Below are 12,589 nucleotides of genomic sequence, written 5' to 3'. Positions count from 1 at the left end.
ATGTTTGCAATAATACTATGTCCAGATATTCAGCACAGCAAAACCTTGCACTCACACTCACACCCAGGGCTCAACCCAGTTTTCACTCTTCTTACTTGCATTTCTTCTGCTCGAGAAGACTCCTTCTCCACCAAGGGGTCTGCAGGTGGGGTCTGGATGGTAACAGATTTCTCTGAATGATTGCCATCTTTATTCCATGGTGATTTCTGCCTGTCCCAGCTCCTTGAAAAGAGAAATAACGTCTTCACAAGCTGATTGTTCTGTTGCTCAGGAAAGCCTAGTCCTAACAATTCCAATAGCAGGTAAAGAATGGAGACAGGATCTCAACAGGCAACTCTCTTCCCACAAATTGTCTGAAGCTTTACCCTTTGAAGAATAGCTCTTTTCAGTTTAGCATTTATTTGGTGCTTGGTGTTTCTAGACACTTAGTGACAGCAGCTGTCTGGTTAGCTGATCATTTTCACTTGAAGCCTCTTCAAAATAAGTAGGAGATACTGAAGCTACTCAGCTCTTTATGCACACATTGAATGAAATAGAAAGGATAATGGCTATAGCTTTTTCTAACAATGAACATTATTAAATATTAAAGAAAAATATTCAGAATTCTTGCCACACTCCATCTAGTTGCCAGGAGAAAATTAAATGCTTCTACAGAAGTAATCTTTATACTGTTTTCTTATAGTTTTTTTAAGCAAAACCAGATTATTGTTAAGTACAATGTTTCCTAAACTTAGAGTACACATGATACAGTATTTTAGCAGATTAATACTGGAGCACACAGACACTCTAGAATGAATGAATGTATACTCTGTGTGCGTGTGTGTGTGTGTGTGTGTATGCGCGCTCTTAATCAGCTTTTGTAAAAACAGGAGATTCTCCTTGCAAATTTGGAATAACACTTCTTCTCAACTTCTGCATCCATCCTTTGCCCACTCATCAAAGCTCAAAGATATGACTGTGCTTGTGGGCAAGGGGTAAACTTCTGAGATTCACCTCTCCAAAATATCTCTCAGATTTACAAAAGACTAACCAAACCTTAAATTTACCCTCATTCTCTCCCTTAGAATGATTTCAGTGCTCATACCTTGGTAGATGGGATCAATGCTATCTCTAAGAGCCTTAGTACTTTCCCAAGGCACATTTCAGCTATTCTCTCACAATAATCCAGAATATTCTGGTGCACAATTTGAAATTTATCTGTTCAGAATATTAAAAATCCTGCAGCACTCATTCGTTAATGGAATAATGCTGCTTTTTCAAGCAAATTACACAAACTCAACAAACCAAGAAACATTATATAAAAATTAAGTATGTACCTAAAAGCTACCGACATTTTGCATTTTTTCAGGAAAATGCAGTTATACAATTCTTATAAAAGGTAAACAAAAATATACACTTAAAACCAGTAAATCAAACTCTAAAGCAGCAATAAGGACCTGATGTCCTTTAGATTTTTGCACTTCCAACTCCTAGAGCCATTGTAGCAGATGGCAAAAGATTGTGGGAATAGACCAATATTTATGGAGGGTGTCCAGTTTTAATAGCTTCCTTTCCTCCTTAAACACTGAAAAGTAACTCTTTATATTGCAAAGAGTTTATTGTCAATGAAGAATAACCTTTGTTTTCACTCTGTCCTTAAGATACTCTACAGTTTATTTAGGGATGTTGATCTAGGGGGGTAACTAAAAGATGGATAGGCATTTCATTTTCTGCCCTAGGAAAAGTCTCTAAACCAGACTGTTTTTTACAGGAAAATGTTAGCAGTGCTTCTGTAAAATGAGATTTATTGAAGCACTGTGTGCTTTCAGTTTTGTTGAATGAACAGGAAAATTAATAAACAATGTAACAAAAACTTTCTGAATTAGCCTTGCACAAGTCTGGCAGCTACAATGGATGGCTTTGTTTGGAAATTAATCTACTTTATTGTTTTGTCAGTTAAATGTGACTAGTTGAAATACACAAAACAAAACAACAATGATCTGACATGATTGCTTTTTATCAACCAATGTCTGCAAAAAATTGTGCAACAATTATAGTTTGGCATATCTCCAGAAGATACCCAACTGAAGGAGATGTGGATCAGAATACCAGAGGTCAACCTTCATGTTGCCAAATTCATCACCTAATTTGAATTTGCTAGATGGGAAAGATGCCCCTCTGACACTTGGAAGAAACTGTTGTGCCTTTGTTCTGTTGCTGCAGATAATGGTAATGTGATGGAAGAGGGTAAACTCATGAGAGAACCTAGCCAAATGGATTCAGAATATTACAGAGTATTAAAAATACAAGTTTCTCTTCTTTATGTGAAGCCACAGCCTCAAAAAGCATCCCTTCTTCCCTCTAAAAATACCTCCAACCCCATTCCCATAGATAGTTCTTTCCTTAAGATTCTGTTGCATCCATCAGGACAAAGTTCTGTTTTGAGTACAGAAGCTTTGCTACACAACGGAACAAACAAAACAAGTGGGGCAGCATCGGTTGCAGAGCTACAATTTAAAATGTCCATACCCTTGTGTCTGAATTTTTCTGGAGTGACCTGAATAGTGGGAATATCCAGAGTAGGTTGATTCAGTATCCATGGCACAGCAAAAGTCAGGTAACAGCAGGGAGTGGCACACAGCTTGCACTCTCAAGAGCCACTAAATCCAGAGCAAACACTTTAGAGGATATGTTTAGGTCCTTGATCATTCGTAAATCCAAAATTCAAGAGACTAGTAATTTAAGCCTTCATTTCTATGGATGCAGGAACAGCTCCCTTAATCTTCAACATGTACCTGGGTGGAAGGGAAAAAAGAACTAATAACGAGTTGATCTATTAAATACAGTCCACTGGTCTTTTCCCTTTGGTGATATTCCAACTATTGTTTTCTTAGTATGCTGTGTGAGCAAACTACTATACAAAACATAGTTTATAGATCGTTTTATGGTATGAACCCTTTTTTGTGTGTATGCCTTCAAGTCAGTTTTTTGACTCCTGGCAATTGACTGGACAACTCCCTGCAGTTTTCTTGGCAAGATTTTGGAAGTGTTTTTCCTTTGCCTCCTTCCTAGGATTGAGACAGAATGTCTCAATTCTGTCTCAATTCAACATGCCCAAGGTCACCCAATTTGCTTTGTGCCTAAGACGGGACTAGAACTCACAGTCTCCTGGTTTCTAGCCTGGTGCCTTAACCACTATAACATCCTGGCTCTTGATATGAACCTAGCCATTCATAAATCATGCTAAGCAAAATATGACTTAGCAATGAAGTCCAACTAATTTTTTAAAATATCTAGTTCACACATTACCCTAAGCCAATAATGTATGGCTTACCATAATTTATCCAAACTATGGCTTACCAAAATATGTGAACCTAACCAAAAAGTTACCAAAGCAAGTTTATAGATTTTAAGTTTCACAATTAGAAACAGCCATATTTTGGGCATGCAAGGGGACGTATTCTGAGAAAACCACCTAAGTAATACGAAGACACATTTGGGAGGGTACGTTCTAAGCAACAACCAGATCTGCTGTTAGCATGCTGCTGTTCATGAAGACTAAAGCATTATGTCCAGATTTTCATTAAAACAGAACTTTAAAAGAAATGGTTTTAACCATGAACAGTCAGCTGATGCCCATTGTTTTAGTGCTCCATGTTAGCTTTTCCTAGTGATGCAGATACTGTAATACTGTAAGTGGCAGGCAACCCTGCCCCACACTGCCACAAAGCACAGCCAGGGATACAAACTGCACGAGTCTGTTCTAAAACAATACCAGACAGGTCCTGGAATGTAATAAACTGCATTTTCATAACAACCTTTCGGGCTACAAAAGGTGGCCCCATGGGCTGCATGCAGCCTGCAGGCTGCCAGTCGGACACCTCCTTTCTAAGGTATCTTGGATGTTAATATCCCTATTGTACAGAATTTCAGTATACTCCTTCCATCTTTGTTTGACCCCCCTTGAATCAGTTATTATCTGACCACTGGTGTCCTTTAGCTTACCAATTTGAAACTGGATCCTCCTCCTGAGTTTAGAGAGTTTTTGGAAGACTTTCCTTCCTTTTTCATGTCTGTTCCATCTTCAATGTCCTTACAGATGTGGTTGTAATACTGCTTCTTGTCCCTTCTGACAGCTCTCTGAAATTCTTTGTTAAGCTTCTTCCTGAGATCTTTGTCTTTCTTGGCTTTGGCCTCTCTCCTCTTCTTGGCAATTATGTGATTAGAGTATAAACATGGATAACCATCATATCAAGCAGCTTTCCACCACCAATTCCTTCTTTGTTGTGGCATTATTAACATTTATTGCTATATGATTTATCCATCTTGGCAGTTGTTGACAGAATTATATACCATCTGTAGAACATTCTGAACTGATTTTCCCTCAGACTGTAGCTTGATGTACATTCTATTGATTTTTTCCTTAAGTCTTCCCATTGATTCACCATTACTGCTTCTTTGAAATTTTGCATCCATTTTGTCATACTATTTTTTATTTGTTCTGTCTCCCTATCATGTAGCAATTTCTAAATACGTCATAATAAATGTAAGTATCTCAAATTCTGCCATCTTTCTCAAAGTCCCTCCTCATTAAGATCACCTTTTATTTTTCCAGTTATTTGCAAATATATTAACTGTGGTGGAGTTCTTCCTTCATTAAGCAATTCCTGTTGTGTCTTTGGTCTATTTGTGTCCAGACCTATCATGTTGGCATAGGTAATCAGATCTTTTTACTGTAACTAACTTTGAAACAGAAAGCATTTCATGGTGATTTTAGTGGTGAAATTGTTGGACTTTTCTTGCTTTTAGGGAATTCCAAATTGTTAACAGACTTTCCCTTACAATATGCCCCTTCAGATTTTTCCTCTCTTTTGTTTCCTTATATCATAATTAACTGTGAAGCCCATTGGCTAAGCCTGCTCCTCAATATTCTGGAAATTTTATCCATTCTGTTATCCTGATAGACAACTTGTTCTATAATATAATTTGAAATAAAAACAGGGGGGCTACTAGAATGCCCTTTTTACATTTTTAATGCTTTGTCTGTTTTGCTTTTTACTTTTTTTCTCAAAATTCTTTAAGTGTATGTATGTATGTATGTATCTGTGTGTGTGTGTGTGTGTGTGTATATATATATATATATATATATATTCATATATTCTTTTTGGGGTTTTTTTTGCTTGCATGTTTTACTTAACCAATAAAAAAGAAGTGGTTAAAAAAAAGTTTCAGTAGATTTTTAGATTACATTCTTTTCAACAAGAAATATTTTAGAAATGACCTTATTGCAATTAATGCTTTATTTAAATATATTGGTCCAGTTCAGTAAGAAGCAATTACATATATTAATTCAACCTGAAATTTAATATTATCAGATGTATATATTTTAACTCAAGCACATAGGAGGTGACCTCTGGACAAAGAAAATAGATATAATCAAAAGAGTTCAGTACTGGAAACACAAACATATAGCTTCAACTACAGGTAGTCCTCAACTTACGACCGTTTAATGGCCATTTGAAGTTACATTGATGCTGGAAAAAGCAACCTCCACATGGTCCTCGCACTTATGACCATCACAGTGTCCCTGCGGTCATGTGATAAAATTCATGCACTTGGCAACCAGCATGTATTTACAACAGTTGCAATGCCCCAGGGACACGTGATCACCATTTGCAACCTTCTCAGCTGGCTTCCGAAAAGCAAAATCAATGGGGAACTGTGTAATTCATTTAATGACATGATTCATTTAATGACTGCCACAAAAATGTCATGAAATCAAGGCTTTAATCAAACCACATGTTAAACATAATTAGTACTCCAAAAATTCCTCATCATTTCCTCAGTAGCATGTTTAAATGCCACCCATCCTGACAACCCATCATCCAGCACTACTCTGGTAATCATTTCATCTTATTTATCTATGTGGTTTTCTAGATAAAATACAGGAGTGGGTTACTATTGCCTTCTTTCATACAGTATGAAATGATGCCTTTGCCACTGTCACTCAAGTGATCATCTGCCTCCAGCATCTCCCTTTCTTTAGCTGGGCAGCTGAGATGACCTTCACACTTTGGGTGATCTGGCTGGCAGTATATACTCCTCCATGCACTCCCACTGTTCTTCCCTCATCCCTCCCAGGAACATGCCCCCCTCCCACCATGATGAGAAAGCATAGAAAAATTTAGAGGTAAGAGTTTAATAAAATGATTGGTCTATTTATGAATAACTTTTCAAAACTAATTATTCCTGACTTTCTTCTTCATATTGAACCAACCTTATTAAACCTATCTGCCTTAGAACCTCTGCCAAATGACATTTACCAATAAATGATTATTCTTCTGGGCTTGGAAGCTAAATAGGTTTGGGGTTGGTTAGTACTTGGATGGGAAACTACTGGGGATTGTAGGCAAAACTGGGAAATGCAAAAGACCCCAAAGAAGGCAGCTACAAATACCTGCTATATTATAGTCAAGAAAGCTGCATGAACATGTCCATTAAGTCACCAGTAGAGTTCTGCCCAAAAAAGACTTTACCTTCTCCTGATTGTACATCACATGGGCATGTTCAGGAAATTCTTAGGAGTCGAGCTGCACTTTTAAGTTTTCCTTTTTTAACTGACTGGCCCTCCTGAAAAATAGCAAAACCGCTCACCTGCAACTAAGAACTGAGAATACCAATGCCTATACATAAGAGCTGCTGCCAGCCTTTGGAGCTTTGCCTTAACAGACAGGAGCTAATTCTATCAGAAAGTTTTGAAGAAAAGGATGACGATCTCTTTCTTCAAGTAATATTCATTTGCCTATAAATATAAAATTATGTAAATTAAGAAAACATTTCCAAAACCGAATAACACTGAAGTAGCTTTATTAGCAAAGCAATCTACATAGCAGCTAGGCAACATTTGTCTTTTGACAAAGCTGTTATCCTCCCCTCAACTACCACAAGAATTTCAGATGAAGGCAGCTCAACTAGCCGAGTCTTCTTTCTTTGACCCGAAGCCTTTCCAGGGCTCTTACACCTTCATGGATAAATATGAGAAGATGACTCCTCTCCTGTACCTCTTCTTTTCTCTCGCTGCTGTGAGGTGGAATGTGCAGATCTGTGAGCTACTTGTCTTGTTAATCAGCAGGGGACCAAAGAAGGAAAGGGAAGATCAGCTGGGAAGTTGATCTGCAGGTTTCTTCATGTTACTTTCGAATACTGTAGATCCAGAGAAACATTTCTGCCCAGCTCTGCACATTGGACTTGCTCTCTCCCATTACAATAAATGACTGTGAATCACTACCTGTCCTAGGGATAAGCAGTATCATAATGTACCTGACCAACAGTTTTGTTCACTAAGGCAAGCAGAAAAGAGAGCTACAGGACAGCAATCAGCCTTCCTCCCAACTTTGGAGCCACAGAAATATTGATTGATTGATCAAATTTAGCCACCCCCCATCTCCCCCAAAAATATGGGTGTGGGGCCATGCAAGGTGTAAGGGGTACCACAATTTTTTCACTTTCTCAATATCAGTTAGGAGGAAGGTTGGTGAGGACTCAAACTCTGATGTGATAAAAGTACCTATGAACTTTTAGGGACCACTTCCTTAGGAGCAGCAACCCTGGTCAAAAGAACATTGGTGGCTGCTGAAGGCTATTTTCGGACAACAATGTCCAATCAGGCCCTGTCCCTACTGCTGCTTCCCAGGGCAATAACCAAAACGAACTTTCTGGATCAGGACAATTATTAGTGTAGCTTTCACCTTGGAGATACTTAGAGCAACTTTAGATATAGAAACGGTGGACCCCATACAATCAAGAGAGAGAAATAAAGGGATCTTGTTAAACCAAACACCAAGCCAGCTCTCTATAAAAAAGGGATATCAATGTGCAGGGAGATCTTGCTGCAGTCAGGACCAGGCCTGTGATCTTCTCTTCCTCACTGTCTCTACAGATATTGTAAACTGCCCAGAGCCCCTCTTTTGAGGGAGATGGGTGGTGATGAAATTTGAAATATAAATAAACACATACATACATACAGCTATCAATCACGCCAGCAGGCCCTTACGAAGAGTTGGAGAGGGACAAATGACAGAATACACTTACCACCACCACCACCACCACCACTTAAGAAACTAATGATAATGACAATAAGAATAAAACTTTCTAGACAGCGGCTTGTTCTGCTTCCTGGCAGTCAGCGGGTTGGGGGGATTAAATGGAAAACAGACTCCTAAGGGCCATCCAAACCTCTTCCGCTTTTAAGAAGCCGCAACTTAGGCTACGCTGTACTGTATTCCCATTTCCCCCCAAGAGGCAGCGAAAGGGGCAAAGCCATCCCAAGGAGCCCAGCGACAGGGCCACCCGGGGCAGAGCTGAAGCGCCTCCGGCTCTCTCGGCGAAGACAGAAGCGGGAAAGGGCCAGACGCCGCGCTCCCGGGAGCTGCGGGCGGCGTCGAGGTTCCCGAACAGCAACCAGCCGGCAAGGAGGAAACTAACCTCTGCCACCCCGCGGTCCTCTCGGCAGCCTCTGGTGGACGCATGTGGGCGAGCAACCCAACTAGCGGTAAGTCCCCATCGCCTCCCCAGCTTCTCCTCGCCACTTCCCGCTTCCTGTGGCCGAGACGGCGGCACGCCCCACCTACGCCGAAACTACCCCGGCCCGGCCCATCCTGGCGCCCTCCTACCTGTTCAGCTGTAGGGCAAGCCGCCGCAGTTCAAAGGGGGATACAGACTCTCGAATCCGAAGGTAGAAGATTCCAGCCATTCACAAATTAAATAAGGGCCGTCTACAGCGGTAGTCTCGCTCTTCTTCTGAGGAAGGTAACAGGTAGGATCACGCGTTTGACTTGCTACCTTCTGAGCGACCGCCAATTAGCAGGACAGCGATATGGAAAAATAACCCTTGGCTGCCATCTTGTGGTCGCGTAAAGCTTTGTAGCCCAGATGTGGCAGCCGTGACTGAAAGGTCGGGCATAAAACAGTGATGCAGACCCGCCATATACGTTAGCGGCTGGGGTGACACATATTGTATGACCTTTATATATATTTCGTCTTTTCTCCAGAATGTCAGAGCAGTGTACCTAGTACTCCTTTTTCCAATTTCGTATTCACTACAGCAACTCAGTACAGTGAATTTCTGTAACACCTAGGTTGGAGGAGAGCCTCATTAGTCTACAATGCCCCCCCCCAAAAAAAATCAGGAGTCAGGGAGCACTTTTTACAACTAATTTTATCAAAAGGTATAAGCTTTCATTTCATTTCAAAAACGGATTCTCCTTTATGATTTTTACATGGGATCCTCCCCAAACCACCATCAAGTAATAAATCAGATCTGTTAGCATGGAGTGCACCCTCACCATCATGAAACTGGTAAAAAATGAGCAGATTTTGCATGACTTAAAACTTGGAATCCATACAAAACCACTCTTAACTCTCAGAAAAAATTACTACATGTAAAAAGCTGTCACAATAAAATTTTCAAATCTGGAATTTCAAATCACAGTATAGCTTGAGGCCAGTGTACTTAGAAACCAAACGTGAAAAATTGATACTGTACTATTTCATGAGCAATTGTTTGTCTCCTCCACTCCATATGGGCACAAGTGGTGGCTTGTAAGAATTTTAGCATCTCTGCTCTACAGTAATACAGACAAGGAAGGTTAGTATGCCCCTTGGCACTTCTGTTTCATAGCCTCTTTGGTGGATACATATTTATGGTTGTATCGATCTCTCTTGGAGATCAACATTATATTGATTTTCAGATAGCAAAATTGCGTGGCATTACACGTAAATCAAAGACCATTACTAATACGTTCTGCCACTAGTACATGCCACCCTTTGCTGCCTTACATGCTTGCTAACTCATTCTTTCATACAATCTAAGAGCTGGAAGGGGCCTTGTTTAGTGCAGGAATTCAAATCAAAGCATCTTGAGTAGATGGCTGTATAGTCTCCATCTGGATGCATGTTTAGCCTTTATCACCTTGTTCTAGGTTTTTCCACTTTTTCCTTCCACCCTGGATCATATTCAAGTCAGACGCAGTTCTCCCTCAGGCAATAAGACCAGCTACTTCCTTTTCTCTGGTGGTTGGAAGGAAGAGAAAGAAAAGCATCTTGAAATAAACTTGTACTTTCTAAATAGGTCTCCGGATTCGTGTGGAATAATAAAAACCTTCCCTATCAGTGCCATCTTCAGTGGATAGATGTTTATGTCTACTGCCTAGTAATCTTGGATGCAAACAAACATAGGTTTGATTGCACCACTTACTGTCTTCTTGCTGTTGGGAAAAAGAACATCCACATAATTGGCACCATTTAGCAGATAGGTGCTTACAAATATTGCAACAGCTGCGTCCACAGCATTTTAATTAGCCTTTAGAAATAATGCTTATTCTGTAAACTACAACACTGCCCCTCCAAGTATCACTTGTAACCCAAGACAATGTATACTGTTTATTTAAAATATGTTAAATATATTCTCTCCATTTCAAATGATCTGAAGAGTTTAAAAAACCCTGAACTAATAGCCCCATATAATCAAGTAGTAAAACTGAAAGGCTCCGCAATTCATCTAAATGCTTCTACAGTGCTTTCAGATAATTCTTTTATTGTGCAATCACTCTTTTTTATCAAGTTTCACTTAACTCACTTTTTCAGATCATCCCTGAAGCTTTGGATATTCTTTCTAAAGCAGAACTGGCCCCATTAATATAGAAAGTACCCAGAACTATAAAATACAATTCTACTTAAAAACAAAAATTAAGAAAACTGCATGAAAATTAGCGTGCTGTAGATGTGCTTATCCCCTGAAAATGGCAATTTCTGCTTAATAATTGAAAATCTTTAAGGTTGTAGTGTTGCTACTGTGGATTCTTGTGATGATGATGCTTTCTTGGAAAGTAGTATCTGAAGAAAAAAGTTAAGGAATTGCCGGAAGTTATTACTTTAACTCAAGTAGTAAGATACCCCATTATATCCAGTGCCTGTCACGGAGTCGCTTCCACTAATTTGAGAATAAGCATCACCTAACATTATACTTTTTTTTTTGTTTTTGCAAATATGAGGGCAGGGCACAATCCCAAAATCTTCACTAGAGTTTGTTTCTTAGCAAAGATTGTGGGATGGCCTTTGACAATTCCCATGTTAAAAAAAAGAATCAGGTGATTTGGGAGGAAGGGCTTCCATGTTCTCTTTTTACACTCAAGAAGACAACTATCTTCCAGGAATGTCTCTGGGAATGTATCAACTATGTAAAATCACATAGTGTTCCTGTTCCCAGACAGATGAATAGGTCCATGTTCAAAGGGCATGGCAACCATGTTACCCAATAGCTTGAATTTTTAAAGTACAATTTTAGTTATAAGCTCCATTATTTTGCCTCCTGAGTGTTTGCTCTCACCAGAAATGCAGAAAAAAAATTGAACCAGACAAGCCTGCTGTGAATACATTTGCTCAACTGTAATTAACATTTATAGGACTGACTTCAAAAGCCTTTCCTTCAAACCAATTAAAAGAACCGTCACACACAGTTCTTCCAGATCTCCAAGTTGAAATGCGACTCATGTTTTTGCATGAAGAAATATATGACCTAAAGGGGAAAGGAATCAATCTGGATTTTCTGTATCAGCAAAATACCCAGTTCTTCATGTCTCAGTAAGTCTCCTAGATCTTCACTCAGAAGTTCCATTGTTTCAATATACATCTTTGCCTGGTTTCCGAAACTATTAGGCAAGGGATTTAATGAAGAAAAAGTAAAGGCAATTAATTATCAAAGCACTGTAATCTGGTTCTTGGAAAATCTTAATTCCCTGGGAAAGAATACAGATACAACCACTATTTCGAGCAACGTATGATGTGTAAGGATACACAAATGTGGGAATTCCTCTGGATCCCAAGTATTTGCGAATGAGGCGTTCTGTTCCGTACCAATTAAAGCCTTTAGTTGAATAACCAATGCGAGGAAGGTGAATGCTTGCTGTGGTGGAGAATAAGGAGAGAAAATTTCCATTATGCAGTTCTAATAAAAATGTATTAGTGTAGAAAAAACAAACTCGGAAGTTATAAACAAAATTGTATCTTACATTAGATCATATGAAGAGAAGCACTTGGAAGCCCATTTTGTTATCATGTAAACTGTAACGGGGGCAAATGTTCTTTTAAAATCTCTTCTTCTAATGTGGACAGCAGCAGAATTTTTGACATTTTCCTCCCTATTATCTATTCCAACTGAATAGTCAGTAAAAACCAAGGTGTGGTAACATGTAGTACCCCAGCACTTGAGATTTCCCTGATGAAATTTAACACCAAAATGATTAAATTTCAGCAGTATAATTATGGCCTGTTTTTTTTGGGGGGGGGGCTTGTTCTTTTAAGGATGGGAACGGGAGCAGTTTGAATTTGTCATACCACCTATTCTTACCCCATCCTTAAAATGTATTTAGAAAACAACAAATGGGCTGTTCCAGCATTGGGGGAGACTCTTCTATTGAAATCTGTCTAGATCTTCTTGGGTCTTCTTACATTTGAAATATTAGCCACCCTGCCCAGTTTTGTGCCATCTACAGACTATGTAAGTGTCCCCTCAATTCTGTCATCCGAGTCACTGATAAAAAGAATATTGCAG

General features: G+C 39.3%; 2 protein-coding genes across 3 annotated transcripts in view; both read right to left on the bottom strand.

Moving 5' to 3' along the window:
* The window catches only part of VANGL1 (VANGL planar cell polarity protein 1), a 37,561-nt gene extending 28,763 nt beyond the window's left edge, over positions 1–8,798 (bottom strand). The window contains exons 1-3 of the mRNA XM_063294581.1: positions 8,652–8,798; positions 2,509–2,774; positions 96–222 (exon numbers count right to left, since the gene is read on the bottom strand). Coding sequence (XP_063150651.1) covers positions 96–222; positions 2,509–2,579 — 198 coding nt within the window. The 5' untranslated portion in view covers positions 2,580–2,774; positions 8,652–8,798. The remainder of the gene's footprint in view (positions 1–95; positions 223–2,508; positions 2,775–8,651) is intronic.
* Positions 8,799–10,212: 1,414 nt separating this feature from the next.
* Positions 10,213–12,589, bottom strand: part of CHD1L (chromodomain helicase DNA binding protein 1 like) — a 60,434-nt gene continuing 58,057 nt past the window's right edge. For both annotated transcript variants that reach the window (XM_063294578.1, XM_063294579.1), the window contains one exon: positions 10,213–11,941. In XM_063294578.1, coding sequence (XP_063150648.1) covers positions 11,691–11,941 — 251 coding nt within the window. In that variant the 3' untranslated portion in view covers positions 10,213–11,690. The remainder of the gene's footprint in view (positions 11,942–12,589) is intronic.

Source organism: Candoia aspera, chromosome 2 (assembly GCF_035149785.1).
Source record: "Candoia aspera isolate rCanAsp1 chromosome 2, rCanAsp1.hap2, whole genome shotgun sequence".
Taxonomy (NCBI): domain Eukaryota; kingdom Metazoa; phylum Chordata; class Lepidosauria; order Squamata; family Boidae; genus Candoia; species Candoia aspera.
The sequence above is the reverse complement of the archived record's forward strand: the minus strand, read 5'-3'. Positions and strand labels throughout refer to the sequence as shown.